The 16,742-nt window shown below is 47.4% G+C and overlaps 1 protein-coding gene across 13 annotated transcripts in view; it reads left to right on the top strand.

Moving 5' to 3' along the window:
• The window catches only part of TRRAP (transformation/transcription domain associated protein), a 136,256-nt gene that overhangs the window by 33,625 nt on the left and 85,889 nt on the right, over positions 1-16,742 (top strand). For all 13 annotated transcript variants that reach the window (XM_034964495.3, XM_034964499.3, XM_034964498.3 and 10 more), the window contains exons 18-22: positions 52-243; positions 3,736-3,901; positions 7,235-7,491; positions 11,564-11,764; positions 14,916-15,067. In XM_034964495.3, the coding sequence (XP_034820386.1) occupies positions 52-243; positions 3,736-3,901; positions 7,235-7,491; positions 11,564-11,764; positions 14,916-15,067 (968 nt within the window). The remainder of the gene's footprint in view (positions 1-51; positions 244-3,735; positions 3,902-7,234; positions 7,492-11,563; positions 11,765-14,915; positions 15,068-16,742) is intronic.

A 16,742-nucleotide genomic window follows, 5' to 3' on the forward strand; every position in this document is an offset into this window, starting at 1 on the left:
ACTGCTTTGAGGAAGGGATTAATTTTTCACATGTGTTTCTTGTATTGACAGATTGTTGCCAATTCCTTCTTGGCAAATCCTACTACCTCTGCTCTGTTTGCTACCATTCTGGTGGAATATCTCCTTGATCGCCTTCCAGAAATGGGCTCCAACGTGGAGCTCTCCAACCTGTACCTCAAGCTGTTCAAGCTGGTCTTTGGCTCTGTCTCCCTCTTTGCAGCTGAAAATGAACAAATGCTGAAGGTAAAGTCCATTTAATCTAAGTAGTGCTTCTGTTCAGGGTTTTTTATTGTTGTTAGAGACAGGGCCTCACGGTGGTGCCCAGGCTGGTCAGCCTTCTGGACTCAAGCAATCCACCTGCCTTAATCTCCCCAGTTTTTGGGACTACAGGCACTCACCACTGTGAGTGTGCCTGGCTTTTTTTTTTTAATTCTTATTTTCACTTTTAAACAAACTATAGTGACTCTTTATATTTATAAAGTACTCTTTGAAATAGTAAATATTTGCAACAAATAAGGGCCAAGCGTGAAAATCATTCCGTGTATGTCTAAGCAGTAACTAAGTTGTCTATCTAGTAACTTAAAATGAAAAATCCAGAACTCTTACGGCAAGCAAGTGTGGTGGTATTAGTATTGACACCACTGATTTTCTTTTTTAAACCTATTTTCTTTTTTTGGATTACACAAATAGGAGCAGATGGTTCTATTTTTAAAATTTTCAGTGATGCAAACGAACTTATTAGAAGGAAAAAAATGTCTTCACCTACCTCTCAAATATGGTGTGACAGTGCCGATTATGTTACCAAGCAGTGGTCTCACTCCTGGATGCACACTGAAGCCAATACAGTGGTACCAGCTTTTCAGGAAAAAAAAACATCTTTATTGCAAGGTTGTTTGACAAGGAGACAGGAGACTCCGTTCTCCCAGAGCTGGAGTCTTGTGGGTTTTATAGGAAGAGTAACTGTGAGGGAGACGGAAAAATGCAGTGAGGCATGATTTGATTGAGCTCTGCAGTGAGGCAGTGCTGGGTCTTTTGCTCTTAAGTTCCTATTGCAACAAAACAGGGCTCCCTTGTTCTTAATTTGGTCCTCCTTGCTTGGTCCAGGTACTTGGGTTCCATCTGTGGTTAACTTTTCCTTCCAGCCTGCCCCAGAGTCACTAATCCCGTGTGCCTTGTTCACCTGCGCATGTTTGCTACTTGCAGTCTTGGGGTCTGTTGCAACTGAAATCAACTCAGACGAAGCTGAACCAGTTTGAACTGGTTCTGCGGTTACAGTTACATCAACAGTTGTCCACTTCACTCAGGTTTTGTTTTTGCTTTTTTTGTTTTTTTGGGTTTTTTTTTTTTGAGTCTGTCACCCAGGCTGGAGTGCAGTGGAGTGATCTTGGCTCACTGCAACCTCTGCCTCCCGGGTCAAACAATTCTCCTGCCTCAGCTTCGCCAGTAACTGGGATTATAGGTGCATGCCATCACGTTTGGCTAATTTTTGTATTTTTAGTGGAGATGGGGTTTCACCATGTTGGCCAAGCTGGTCTCAAACTCCTGACCTCAGGTGATCGCCTGCCTTGGCCTCTCAAAGTGCTGGGATTACAGGTGTGAGCCACCGCACCTGGCCTTCACTCAGGTTTTGTGTTTTCTCTGTGTTAACAGTCTTGGCAATATGTAAATGACACATTTCAGGACTATTTCTTTTTCCCCTTTAAATAAAAAATTCTGATCAGTCTGTGCTTCTTTATTAAGAACATCTTAGAGAAGATGTCCCATCATACATTTTTATAGATGACTAATCCTATGTAATTGGATCTCATCTGTTATTTGAGTCTAGCAAATGGGTAAAACCCATCCATAGTTATATTACTAAAAGCAGCAGGTGGTAGAATAAAAACCTTATAAAAATGCACTCCCTCTTGTGGCAAAATATCTTAATTTCTATAGAAAATTGAATATGTCAAAAGAGATGCTTTCTTGGGAAAATCTGAAGATGTAAATAAGATCTGTGCATTTGGAGTAATTGCACAGATGGTGACACAGAGCTCCAGTAACCTGTGCTTTCCTTGTTTTCTTTTCACAGTTCTATAGTAATTACTTATCAACAACCTTAACTTTTGTGTTAATATAGGAGAGTACTAGTCAGGCGTGGTAGCTTACATCTATAATCTTATAATTCTAGCACTTTCGGAGGCTGAGGCAGGAGGATTGCTTGAGCCCAAGAGTTCAAGACCAGCCTGGGCAGCATAGTGAGACCCTATCTCTACAAAATTAATTTTAAAAAAAATTAGCTGGATGTGGTGGTGTGCACCTATAGTCCCAGCTACTCAGGAAGCCGAAGAGAGAGGATCGTTTGAATGAGCCAGGAAGTTGAGGCTGCAGTGCACTTCAGCTTAGGTGACCGAGTGAGATCCTGTCTCCAAAACAGAAGGGAAAATACTTATTTTTAAATTTAAAGATATAAAATAATTATAATCTGTGTCCTCATATAATTCATTATCCTCAAATAATTCATTTTTTTGCCAGCATTAGATATGACTATGCAGAACAACAGCAAAAAAGCCCAGAATAAAACCTATCAGGACAAATCAAATGTTGGAATGTGGCTGGGCATGGTGGCTCATGCCTGTAATCCCAGCTACTCAGGAGGCTGAGACAGGAGAATTGCTTGAACCTGGGAGGCGGAGGTCGCAGTGAGCCAAGATTGTGCCACTGACTATTCTCCAGCCTAGGAGACAGAGTGAGACCCTGTCTCAAAAAAAAAAAAAAAAAAAAAGACAGAAAAAGAATGTTGGAATGTTTAAGAAAAGTATTCAAGGAACAATTTTGATAGAACTTTTTGTCCAGAATAATACATACAGTTTTGTAAAATAAATAAATATATTCTGCCATATACCATAATAAATTTGGAACCATATCAGTGACTATACCAAGAATTTATAATTATTTAAATACACATGCAAAAAATTTTCATGTTAAACTTAGCATGTGACATGTCAAAACCAGGATTTGACAAAACAAAATAAAAAGTTAATATGGTTTAAAATTTTGATTAAAGCTAGTATGATCTAGTAGAGTGGTTTTTTAAAAGAAAGATTTATACAAAAATATTTTCCAATTAAGTCTTCCAAAACGCTATAGTCTTCAATGTCTTTTGAGATTTTTTTACACTTTGCATACATCTTATTTGATTGGTAGTACAATTTCAGTTCCTGTAGGTTACCTTTTTTTTGAGACAGAATTTCACTCTTGTTGTCCAGGCTGGAGTGTGATGATGGTGCCATCTCGGCTCACTGCAACCTCTGCCTCCTGGGCTCAAGCAATTCTCTTGCCTCAGCCTCCCTAATAGCTGGGATTACCGGCGTGCGCCACCACAGCTGGCTAATTTTGTATTTTTAATAGAGACGGGGTTTCACCATGTTGGCCAGGCTGATCTTGTACTCCTAATCTGAGGTAATCTGCCTGCCTTGGCCTCCAAAGTGCTGGGATTACAGGCCGGAGCCACCTTGCCTGGCCCCTGTAGGTTATTTTTGCATTTCATTTGTTACAGATACCAACATATACTTTAAGTTAAACTATTTTGAGTTAAATAAAGATTGGAATATGCTTGTTTGGTTTTTTCCCTTTGGAGTAAACACATCAGAATTGCCTTCCATTGCTGTCGGATTACAGTGACACTTTAGAGTCTGGAGGGTATAGACCCTCCTCATTTAGATGCCACTAATCTGCGTCTTCTCCACCCCGCAGCCTCACTTGCACAAGATTGTGAACAGCTCTATGGAGCTCGCGCAGACTGCCAAGGAACCCTACAACTACTTCTTGCTGCTACGGGCGCTGTTTCGCTCTATTGGTGGAGGTAGCCACGATCTCTTGTATCAGGAGTTCTTGCCTCTCCTTCCAAACCTCCTGCAAGGTCAGAGCAGTGACTTTGGTTGCCTTTTAGTCTTGTGTGTCATGTAGTCATGTGTCTAGCCATCCTGATTGCTGGGTTTCATCCTCTGTAACTGGTGAGTGTCATGGTTGGTGGGATGGGATGTGGCACATCCGCCGCCCCCCTGCCCCCCTCCCCTGGCCCCGGTCATCTACTGGGACTTTGAAGGGCGCTGCCTTCAGGGATGGGCCCTTCCCCTCCCTCCTCAGCATTGAATGGGTTTTAGGTGTTAGTTGTCCTGGCTAGGGCTTGGTTGCATTTTTTTTAATTTTTTTTATTTATTTTTTATTGATCATTCTTGGGTGTTTCTCACAGAGGGGGATTTGCCAGGGTCATAGGACAATAGTGGAGGGAAGGTCAGCAGATAAACAAGTGAACAAAGGTCTCTGGTTTTCCTAGGCAGAGGACCCTGCGGCCTTCCGCAGTGTTTGTGTCCCTGGGTACTTGAGATTAGGGAGTGGTGATGACTCTTAACGAGCATGCTGCCTTCAAGCATCTGTTTAACAAAGCACATCTTGTACCGCCCTTGATCCATTTAACCCTGAGTGGACACAGCACGTTTCAGAGAGCACAGGGTTGGGGGTAAGGTCACAGATCAACAGGATCCCAAGGCAGAAGAATTTTTCTTAGTACAGAACAAAATGAAAGGTCTCCCATGTCTACTTCTTTCTACACAGACACGGCAACCATCCGATTTCTCAATCTTTTCCCCACCTTTCCCCCCTTTCTATTCCACAAAGCCGCCATTGTCATCCTGGCCCGTTCTCAATGAGCTGTTGGGCACACCTCCCAGACGGGGTGGTGGCCGGGCAGAGGGGCTCCTCACTTCCCAGTAGGGGCAGCCAGGCAGAGGCGCCCCTCACCTCCCGGACGGGGCGGCTGGCCGGGCGGGGGGCTGACCCCCCCACCTCCCTCCTGGACGGGGCGGCTGGCCGGGCAGAGGGGCTCCTCACTTCCCAGTAGGGGCGGCCGGGCAGAGGCTCCCCTCAACTCCCGGACGGGGCGGCTGGCCGGGCGGGGGGCTGACCCACCACCTCCCTCCCAGATGGGGCGGCTGGCCGGGCGGGGGGCTGACCCCCCCACCTCCCTCCTGGACGGGGCAGCTGGCCGGGCCGTGGGCTGACCCCCCCACCTCCCTCCCGGACGGGGCGGCTGGCCTGGCGGGGGGCTGACCCCCCACCCTCCCTCCCGGACGGGGTGGCTGCCGGGCGGAGACGCTCCTCACTTCCCAGACGGGGTGGCTGCCGGGCGGAGAGGCTCCTCAGTTCTCAGACGGGGCGGCTGCTGGGCGGAGGGGCTCCTCACTTCTCAGATGGGGCGGCCGGGCAGAGACGCTCCTCACCTCCCAGACAGGGTCGCGGCTGGCTAGAGGCTCCTCACATACCAGACGGGGCGGCAGGGCAGAGGCGCTCCCCACATCTCAGATGATGGGCGGCGGGGCAGAGACGCTCCTCACTTCCTAGATGCGATGGTGGCCAGGAAGAGGCGCTCCTCACTTCCTAGATGGGATGGCAGCGGGGCGGAGACGCTCCTCACTTTCCAGACTGGGCAGCCAGGCAGAGGGGCTCTTCACATCCCAGACGATGGGCGGCCAGGCAGAGACGCTCCTCACTTCCCAGACGGGGTGGCGGCTGGGCAGAGGCTGCAATCTCGGCACTTTGGGAGGCCAAGGCAGGCGGCTGGGAGGTGGAGGTTGTAGCGAGCTGAGATCACGCCACTGCACTCCAGCCTGGGCACCATTGAGCACTGAGTGAACGAGACTCCGTCTGCAATCCCGGCGCCTCGGGAGGCCGAGGCTGGCGGATCACTCGCGGTTAGGAGCTGGAGACCGGCCCGGCCAACACAGCGAAACCCCGTCTCCACCAAAAAAATACGAAAACCAGTCAGGCGTGGCGGCGCGTGCCTGCAATTGCTGGCACTCGGCTGACTGAGGCAGGAGAATCAGGCAGGGAGGTTGCAGTGAGCCGAGATGGCAGCAGTACAGTCCAGCTTCGGCTCGGCATGAGAGGGAGACCGTGGGGAGAGGGAGAGGGAGAGAAGGGAGAGGAGCTGGTTGCATTTTTATAGTGTTTGGTAAGCAAGTCTAGAAAATGATTTCTAGTGGTTTAGTAAGATCAGAGATCCCTAGACTGAAAGAGAATCAGAACAAAAAAAGAAAAAGCAGATGACAAAGTTGAGACAGAGTTGACTTACAGTTAGTTTATATTTTCATTTAGCTTCTGATTTACATAGCCAGAATCCTGTAATTCCTGTATAATTAGGAATGCTCTCAAGGTACATAGTTAACAGGGATCTGGGTTCATTGAATGCTTTTGGGGTGTGTGCTGATTGGAAACACTGTCCCAGGAATTCATTACACTTCTTGGTATGGTGAGCTCTTGGCAAGGGATTGACCCTTCTCATGTATTTCCTTAACTTCCTTAGAGAAGTGACATAGGCTACCCAGGAGGCAGCAGGGACATCCTTTACTGTTGACTGAAATGGTGATGAATCTGCCATGGGAGTGGACCATAACCTGGCTCCATGTCCGGATTTAACCCTGTCTCTAGTTGATCCCTGCTGGAGCCCCTGTTCACACAGTCTGATTTCCTGGGCTCCCAGCTGTCCCCCAAGGGCTGTTCCTCCCTCCCGGTCTCATTCAAGCTGACCCTGTGCTGGGAACTCAGCCCCTTGCCCTCCTCTATCCTCCTCATCCTTTGGATTTGGGACCTGGTTCTGCTGCCCCGTGAGGCCATCCCTGATGGCTCCTTTTCTCCCTGAGTTCTCGTCCTTCATCCTGCCTGCCTGTGCCGTGCAGGACGTGCCTTTTCTTGGGTCCGCTGCCACACGCCTTTCTCTTTCTAGCCAGCCTCAGCTCTCAGTGGCACTGTCTCAGGAATGGGGTCAGTAAATCCTTAACTGTCCTCGTGAGTGGTGGGGAGGGGGACTTTATCAGAAAGAGGCTCCTCGCCATTTATAATACACAAAAATTAGTTTTAAAAACTGTTTAGAGAATAGACCTCAACTGTGGTTTACTGAAAGTCTGATAGTACAACATAATTAAAAAATAATTTATGATATTAAAAGGATATAGTACTATGATTATAATTTAAATTATAATTTATAACAGTTACATATGGCCTACTGTTGCCACTCAGAAGGGGTCATGAGTGCAGTTATGGGACAGATGTAACAGGGTGGAGTCTAAGGGCACAGAGGTCTCCCTGCAGTTGTGCTGATGTGCACGAGAGAAGGAGGGGCAGTTCTTTAGTGTGTTTCACCTGGGCCCGAGTCTGGGGAGCGTCTTCCCTCTGACAGCTGCACCCCCTTCCCTAGGGCTGAACATGCTTCAGAGTGGCCTGCACAAGCAGCACATGAAGGACCTCTTTGTGGAGCTGTGTCTCACCGTCCCCGTGCGGCTGAGCTCGCTCTTGCCATACCTGCCCATGCTTATGGATCCCTTGGTGTCTGCACTCAATGGGTCTCAGACATTGGTCAGCCAAGGCCTCAGGACGCTGGAGCTGTGTGTGGACAACCTGCAGCCCGACTTCCTCTATGACCACATCCAGCCGGTGCGCGCAGAGCTCATGCAGGTAAGATTTTAGTGAGGTTGTTAGCTGGCTGCTTCCCTGGAAGCAGTGGGCCGTCATTGGGCTCTCTGTACTCAAGAGTGGGCTCTGCAAGATGGACCAGTGCAGCTCTCTGCTTACTTCATCTTCGTGAGTCTTCTGGTGGATTGAAATATGTAAAGAAGGCCGGGCACGGTGTCTCTTGACTGTGATCCCAGCACTTTGGGAGGCCGAGGAGGGTGGATCACTTGAGTCCAGGAGTTGGAGACCAGCCTGGGCAACATGGTGAAAACCCATCTCTACAAAAAATACAAAAATTAGCCAAGCATGGCTGTAATCCCAGCTACTTGAGGCTGAGGCAGGCGGATCACCTGAGCCCAGGGAGGTCGAGGCTGCAGCGAGGCATGATCACACTGCTGTACTCCAGCCTGGGTGACAAAATCAGACCCTGTCTCAAAAAAAAAAAAAAAAAAAGAGGAAATGTGTAAAGAAATACTGTTGGTACTGAATGGACATTATTTTGCAGCATTGCCTGTTTTTCAGAGAGCCTTCACGAGGGTTATATTCTTTTTTTTTTTTTTTTTTTTTTTTTTTTGTGATAGAGTCTTGCTGTCTCCCAGGCTGGAGTGCAGAGGCGCGATCTCGGCTCACTGCAACCTCCGCCTCCCGGGTTCAAGCAATTCTTCTGTCTCAGCCTCCTGAGTAGCTGGGACTACAGACGTGTACCACCATGCCCAGCTAATTTTTGTATTTTAGTAGAGATGGGGTTTCACCATATTGGCCAGGCTGGTCTCAAACTCCTGACCTCATGATCCGCCCACCTCAGCCTCCCAAAGTGCTGGGATTACAGCCGCGAGTCACCGTGCCTGGCGAGGGTTATATTCTTAATAAGTTGATGACTGATTAAGGCAGGTGTTATGGTTACTATACGGCCACCATTGCTTCCAGTGAGAACCTCTCTATCCAGGAAAGATCTTCAGTTGCATAGTAAAGGGATATTGACTCTAAAGGAAAGATATAGGTGTTTGCTCCACCCTACCCAAAGGGAAAAAGAAGCAGATAATAAAGGAGGTTGTTTTGAAAACACTTGTATATTTGTTTATTAAAGTTCATATGTTGGCCAGGCACTGTGGCTCACGCCTGTAATCCCAGCACTTTGGGAGGCTGAGGCAGGCAGATCACTTGAGTCCTGGAGTTTGAAACCAGCCTGGCCAACATGGCGAAACCCTGTCTCTACTTAAAATACAAAAATTAGCCAGGCATGGTAGCAAGCCCCCTGTAATCCCAGCTACTCAGGAGGCTGAGCAGGAGAATTGCTTAAACTGTCTCAAAAAAAAAAAAAAAAGAAAAAATGGTTGATATGTTAAAGTTAGTTTTTCCTACATATTTTGCTGTTGTTACTGATTTGTGATCTGGTTGGTAATTGTTGGAGGGTTAGGGTGTGTGTCTCAAAGCATCTGCCCCTTTAATAGCAGGTAGTTGGCCCCAGATAGGAGTCAGAGTATGAGCTTTAGATGATGGAGGCTCGGTTACTCCTAGGAGTCTCTGGACAAATTAGATTGGAGACTGCAGCTAGGACTGAGTTTGAGGTTGGGATATTTTCCCTCCCTGTCCTGAGATTTAGATCTTGGGCTTCATCCAGGCTGGAAGAAGATGGTGTAGGGGCCAGGTGTGGTGGCTCACACCTGTATCCCAGCACTTTGGGAGGCCGAGGCAGGAGCATTGCTTGAGCCTAGGAGTTCCAGATCAGCCTAGGCAACATGGTGAAATCCCATCTCTACTAAAAATACAGAAAATTAGCTGGATGTGGTGGTACATGCCTGTAGTCCCAGCTACTCACGAGTTTGAGGTGGAAGAATCCGTTGAACTCAAGAGGTTGAGGCTACAGTGAGCCATGATTGAACCACTGCACTCCAAGCTGAGTGACAGAACAAGACCCTGTTTCAAAAAAAACCAAAAGATAAAGATGGCATAGGCCGTGGGTCAGAGTCCCTGCTGGTCACCTGGAGGATTGATGAGAGCCTGCCTTTAGAACAGTAGTATTGGTTCTACAAGGCAAACCCTGCAGCTGACCCAGGGTGCATGAGCAGCTTGTGGGAGAGGAGGAGGAGGTGATTCTTAGGCCTTCTTACCATCCATGAGGCAGGTAGCCCAAAAGAGACACACACAGGCTCAAGGCCACAGGAACCACCACAGGCCTCCAGATGAACGGCACAGGGTCAGCCTCTCCCAGTCCCATCAACCAGGTAAGGCCATGCGAGCACAGCAGGAGGGCATGCTTGTTCCCAGGGCTGCCCCCTCCTGAGGATACCCAAGGGTTGGGTGGGCCTGGTGGAGGGTAGATGAGGTGAGAGGTCTTAGACTACTTTTCTGACAATTATTAAGAAGCCTGTTTGAATCTACGGGAACGTAAGAGAAATTGGAATTTTGCTTGGTTTAGAGAAAAGTACCAAGATTTTATGTTAAGGAGTATTGCTAGACATGAATATTTGGCATTGTTAAATGGAAGGTGATTTAAGAAAATAGATTTATGGCAGGGTGCGGTGGCTCACGCCTGTAATCCCAGCACTTTGGGAGGCTGAGGCGGGTGGATCACTGGAGGTGAGGAGTTCAAGACCAGCCTGGCCAACAAGGTGAAACCCTATCTGCACTAAAAAAAATTAGCTGGGCATGGTGGTGCATGCCTGTAATCTTAGCTGCTCAGGAGGCTGAGGTGGGAGGATTGCTTGCTTGGACCTGGGAAGTAGTGGTTGCAGTGAGCCGAGATTGCACCACTGCACTCCAGCCTGGTTGACAGAGCGAGACTCCATCTCCAAAAAAAAAAAAAGAAAAAGAAAATAGACTTACATAGTGACCTGTAGTAATTTTTAGGACCTCTGATAATTCAGACAAAAAATGGGGGGAAATTTACAGTTTTTTGCGACAGTTGAGTGCGGATGTTTCTTAAATGCAGAGTTCACATTAACTTACTTCTTTTCCATAGTCCTGTAATGGAGGTGCCTTCGTGATCTGTGTTTTTCCTTTGCCACCCTTTCTAATGTAAGATTTGAAGTGTATGAGACAATTTATGTCATGTTTGTAAGTTATAAAGCCTAATAAATAGACTTAAAAACCTGAGAAGTTGCCATCCCACCCAGGACTGGAACCTCACTGCTAAGTCGCATCCACCTGCGTGCTCCTCCCCACCCATTTTTTTTTTTGAGATGAAGTTTCGCTCTTGTTGCCCAGGCTGGAGTGCAGTGGCGCAATCTTGGCTCACCAAAACCTCCGCCTCCTGGGTTCAAGCGATTCTTCTGCCTCAGCCTCCCCAGTAGCTGGGATTACAGGCATGTGCCATCACGCCCAGCTAATTTTGTATTTTTAGTAGACGGGGTTACTCCATGTTGGTCAGGCTGGTCTCGAACTACCGACTTCAGGTGATCCACCCACCTCAGCCTCCCAAAGTGCTGGGATTACAGGCGTGAGCAGCATGTGCCTAAACAAGATACTGCTTAGTTTTCTTGTTTTGGAGCTCTGCAGCACTTATAATATGCTGCTATTTATATTCCAGGAGCATGGATGAACATTTATGTTTACACAGGTACTTTCTTTATAAAGACATAAAACTTCCCTTGGAAGAACATGCAAGACTAATAACATTGGTTTCTCCAAAGAAGGGAGAACGGTGTGTTTGGGTAACAGAGGTGGGAGGAAGGATTTTTGCCAAGCAGTGTTCCATCACTTTGAGGGGTTTTTTTGACATGGAGTCTCGCCCTTGTCACCCGGGCTGGAGTGCAGTGGTGTGATCTCAGCTCACTACAACCTTCGCCTTCTGGGTTCAAGTGATTCTCCCACCTTAGCTTCCCAAATAGCTGGGATCACAACAGCCTGCCACCACGCCTGGCTAATTTTTGTATATTTAGTAGAGGTGGGGTTTTGCCCTGTTGACCAGGCTGGTCTCGAACTCCTGACGTCAGGTGATCTACCCGCCTCAGCCTCCCAAAGTTCTGGGATTACAGGCATGAGCCACTACGCCTGGCCTCCCTTTGAGTTTTGATCCGAACCTCATGAAGGCATTACCTTAAGAGGACCTTAATGAAAGCACGCTGATTTTCAGGCTCTGTGGCGCACCTTACGCAACCCTGCTGACAGCATCTCCCACGTGGCCTACCGTGTGCTCGGTAAGTTTGGCGGCAGTAACAGGAAGATGCTGAAGGAGTCGCAGAAGCTGCACTACGTTGTGACCGAGGTTCAGGGCCCCAGCATCACTGTGGAGTTTTCCGACTGCAAAGCTTCTCTCCAGCTCCCCATGGAGAAGGTAAGCTCTGTGACAATGTCGTTTCGTTTTAAGCCTTGTGAAGATACTATGTTTCGGTCTATGTGAAATGTTAATTAGACCTGTGCCTTAGGCAATCTCTGAGTAGAACCAATTGTATCAGGTGATCGGCCTGGTTGGCACAGGGGCTTTCCTAATGCCAGGAGACCAGTGGAGGGGTGTCACCTGAGAACTTGGTACTCTGGAGCAGCCCCCTCTCCTGGTGACCAAGAGGAGATGCCAGCCCATCCCGCCGTGAACTCCTTCCATTCTGATGCCTGGCAGGCTTACTGAGAACCTGAGTAGAGTCCATGCCTGTCTGTCTTCGCAGCCACACGCAGTGCCTCGCTTTCTCCCATTCTCTATCCAAACGCAGCTCGCACTGTCTCATTCCTGGCTCTCATCCCACTGCCAACAGTTCCTGGGTCTCTGTTAGGCCCTTTAGAGATCCTCGTTTTTACTGTGTAAAAAGCAGACAGTGCCCCCGCACCCTGCTGGAGTGTCCTGCCTGCTGCCTTTGCCCTGTCTGTGTTGAACACCCACCGTCTCTCCTCCCTGCCCTGCTGACTTTTCTGCTCCCTGTCCTAGTTCTGTGTCAGCATCATTCCATCGTCACGTTGGCTTTTCCCCCGACTCTGTCACCAGTCCTTCCCCACATGGTGGCAGCATTTGTTTCCATGTCTTTGCAGGACATCATCTAGCTGTTGTGTATTGGGTATTTTTTTAAGGATATTATCGTAATGTTTGAGTGGATCCACGTGAGTTGGGCATTTCAGTAAACTGGCTGCCTGCTGGGGTCCTGAGCCTCTTGCAGATCTGATCTTCAGCCAGCATCGTGTGGCCTGGAACTGCTCCAGGCCCTCCCTTTGCTCTGGCTAACTCCTCCCTGCCCTGTTGCATCATTGTGTAGTACTGGGTGTGTTTACCTTTGTAGAAGACATGTGCCCATGTAGTGGCTTCTGTGTCCATAAGTAAACATTGGGGAGGGAGAAGCTGGTACAGATAAGCGTCACTCTGGAGTTGTTTTCTGTCATCATCTCAGTCAGCCTGTCCCCCGCAACTTCCTCAAGCCTATGCCTCATCCCCAGCCCTCCCCAACTCCTGCCTTATGAAGCACTGTTCCCTCTCCAGCCTCAGGGTGGGTGCAGTCTCAGCTTCTAACCCAAACCTTCATCCACATACTTTCCAAATGAATGCTACTCTCCTAAGAGAATTGGATGGCTAAAATTCTGTCTTTTGTGTATTTTATTTGACTCTGTATAGACAAAGAGCTCCCCCCACCCCCAAAAAATTCACTTTAGAAGTAGTTTTGCCCCAAAGCAGCTGAAGTCTGGAAGAAATCAGATTTTGCAGAGGTAGGATTGTAAAGGTCTGGGCCCCCTTACAGAGGCTCACCATGGTGCCTGTCAAGGCATTCTTTCTGAGCAGGACGCCATCCTGCCGGCACTGGCTGCAGCACACCTGGTATAGCTCATAGCTAAGGAGCCCATGAGGTAAAGGGAAAGATGAGCATGGCTAAGCCAAGTGCCAGTGAGTTTCCATTAAACCATTCTGCTTTTGGCACACTTGGCAGTCCTTGATTCTTTTTGGCAGGTAATTGGCTCATATGTTATATTGATTCTGAAAAATAAAATTGTAGAAAGTACCACCATTTACAGCTGTTACTGATCAGATCACATGCAGTTCCGCAATACCCTCGAAGAGCACGGACACTCAAGCTGGGGTTCATCGGGGGAGGAGCTGTTGTCATGCTTGTGTGCACTGCGTGTCTCTAAGCCTGACGGGCTGGAGGGGAGGGCCTCTGTCCCTGTCATCACCCTCTCCTGGTTCCTCACACAGGGCCTGGGTAAATTTTTAACAAAGATGAGTTATTTGATTTATATGTACATAATTATTGTTAAGGTGAATGTCTTGGCTGTTAAAGGCTTCAGATTACTTTTGTGTGTGGTTGTGTCTTCGCCACTATCTCAGTCAACCCCATGAGAATGAATAGAATAAAAATGTGTGCATGTAGCTATGTAGGCTTTCTGAAAAAAATGATGTCAACCTTTTTCTTTCTTAAAGAATGAGTTTAGTAAAAGCTTAAGAAAGCCATCTTTCAGTTTTGAACCTAGGCACAGGAAAGTCTGCTTTGCAGAAAGTTCATTATTATTCTTGTTAGGACCTTGAAGAGCGTGTAGGTGAGGCAGAATCTGGTTTAACCCAGCAAATCTTCCACAAGAGGCTCTCCGAGCTCACTTGGTTCCTGTAATCTGCCATTGGCTATTTGAACATGAAATTGTTAAACTCCATCTTGGCATTTTAATTTGAACTGTGCAATTCCTTGTTTTGTAATACTTCCACCGCCTCTTTTGGAAGCTTCACCAGGTGAATACCTATTAAAGCTGTATTAAAGCTGTATTGTATTAAAGCTGTAAAGTGTGTACCCACTGTGCTCTCTTCAAAAGAAAATATGCATGAGACTGGTGCCGTGGCTTAGTTGGTTAAGGCGCCTGTCTAGAAACGTGCATTAAGATTCTTCTGGGTGATTGAGACCATCCTGGCTAACACGGTGAAACCCCGTCTCTACTAAAAATACAAAAAAAATTAGCCAGGTGTGGTGGCTGGCGCCTGTGGTCCCAGCTACTCGGGAGGCTGAGGCAGGAGAATGGCGTGAACCCGGGAAGCAGAGCTTGCAGTGAGCGGAGATGGCACCACTGCACTCCAGCCTGGGCGACAGAGCGAGACTCCGTCTCAAAAAAAAAAAAGATTATTCTGGGTGTGGCTGGGCGCGGTGGCTCATGCCTGTTATCCCAGCACTTTGGGAGGCCGAGGCGGGCAGATCACGAGGTCAGGAGATCGAGACCATCCTGGCTAACACGGTGAAACCCCGACTCTACTAAAAATACAAAAAACTTAGCTGGGCGTGGTGGCGGGCGCCTGTAGTCCCAGCTACTTGGGAGGCTGAAGCAGGAGAATGGCGTGAACCCAGGAGGCAGAGCTTGCAGTGACCTGAGATACGCGCCACTGCACTCCAGCCTGGGCGACAGAGCGAGACTCCGTCTCAAAAAAAAAAAAAAAGATTCTTCTGGGTGCTGCAGATGCTTTCAGTGAAAGCTTTTCACAATCATGTAATTTCAGCACAAACTGTAGTTTCTTTGTGTCTTGGTCGTAGGCCATTGAAACTGCTCTGGACTGCCTGAAAAGCGCCAACACTGAGCCCTACTACCGGAGGCAGGCGTGGGAAGTGATCAAATGCTTCCTGGTGGCCATGATGAGCCTGGAGGACAACAAGCACGCACTCTACCAGCTCCTGGCACACCCCAAGTATGTCGGCCACTTCCTTCTGTGTGTTTGGGTGGATCCTATTTTAGGAATTGGGGCTGCAGAGGGCCTCCCAGCCTGCTAGGAGCAGGCTCCTTGAAGTCCAGCAGATGCCATATTATCTACTTACTCCTTCTTGTTGGGGCCTTAGAGAAAATGGAAAGGAGAACTGGGTGCTTGAGAATTAGAAGGGATCACAGTTGTCGCCTGCCTTTATTGTGTCTTGTCACCTCCTCCATTAGTTTGTAAGTGTGAAGAAATCAAGGGTCATGTCCTTTCTCCCTCCCTTTGTCTCACCATTCTGTCCACAGCAGCTGGTGCCTGAAAGGCATGCAGTGGACCCTCTGCATTTTCATTTCACAGTGATCTTTCTCCAGATATTTCTCATGTGATGTCTGTATCTTGCTCTTAACTCTTGAGACTGTGCATGACCTTAATGTAATGATCTTTTGAGGTAACACACACATACCATTTTTCTGCATTGTAAGTTTCAGGGGATGGATTTTTCCTATATATTTTCACATTCTTCACAGCATCAGAAGTAATGCTGAGTATATAGTAGGTGCTCAATTGTTTAAAGGACATTGAAGAGAGAGGAGTCAAGGTAACCAAATGCACAAGGAAGTAAAGCAACATGAGTAAGAGCCAGCAGAATCAATGGAAGGCAGAAATAGACCCACACAGGCTTCAGGTGTTAGGATTATCAGAACTAGGTTGTAACTATGCTTAGAATGTTTAGATTAATGAAAGACAAACTTGAAAATACCTCCAAGAAACAGAAACCTATAAAAATTGCCCAAAAAGTTAGAGAGAACCTTTAAGAAGTTGTCGAATACTTATCCAGAACACATGCAGAGAGAGAAAAGATGGAAAATTCAAGAGAGAGTAAGAGACATGAAGAGTAGAGGGAAGTAGCATCATTTACTTTTAACCCCTCAAAAAGAGCAGAGAGACATAATGACTGAGAATTTCCCAGAACTGATGAAAAAATTAAACAGTGTGCAGATCCGAGATGTTGAGTGAATCCAAAGCAGGATAAATGAAAAGAAATCCACAGAGACAAACTATAGTGAAACAACTACAAATCAGAAACAAAGGGAAAATCTTAAAAGATGGCAGAACAAAAAGATGACGTTCAAATGAATGATCACTTGGAAGCTGTGAAAGCCACTGAACTGTGGAATAAACCTTTAGTTTGAAAAAAGAATTGCCAACTTAGAGTCATATATCTGGTGCAGTATGACCCATGAATAAGGATGAAATAAAGATTTTTTCAGATAAAAACAGAAATCTGCCACCAGCACATCTTCAGCAAAGAACATTCTAAAGGATGTTCATTCAGACAGAAAGTTCCTCCATGGAAGATTGAGGATGGGAGAAGGAAAAAGAGCCAAGAAAATGATAATTCGTGACCAAATCTAAATGGGATGCAGCTAAAGTGACACTCAGAGGGAAACTTACAGCCTAAAAAAACGTGCTGTAATCCCAGCACTTTGGGAGGCCGAGGCGGGGGTGGGTCACCTGAGGTCAGGAGTTTAAGACCATCGAGACCAGCCTGGCCAATATGGTGAAGTCCCGTCTCTACTAAAAATACAAAAAAAATTAGCTGGGCGTGGTGGTGGGCACCTGTAATCCCAGCTACTTGGGAGGCTGAGGCAGGAGAATCGCATGAACCTGG

The sequence above is a fragment of the Pan paniscus genome, chromosome 6 (genome assembly GCF_029289425.2).
Source record: "Pan paniscus chromosome 6, NHGRI_mPanPan1-v2.0_pri, whole genome shotgun sequence".
NCBI lineage: Eukaryota > Metazoa > Chordata > Mammalia > Primates > Hominidae > Pan > Pan paniscus.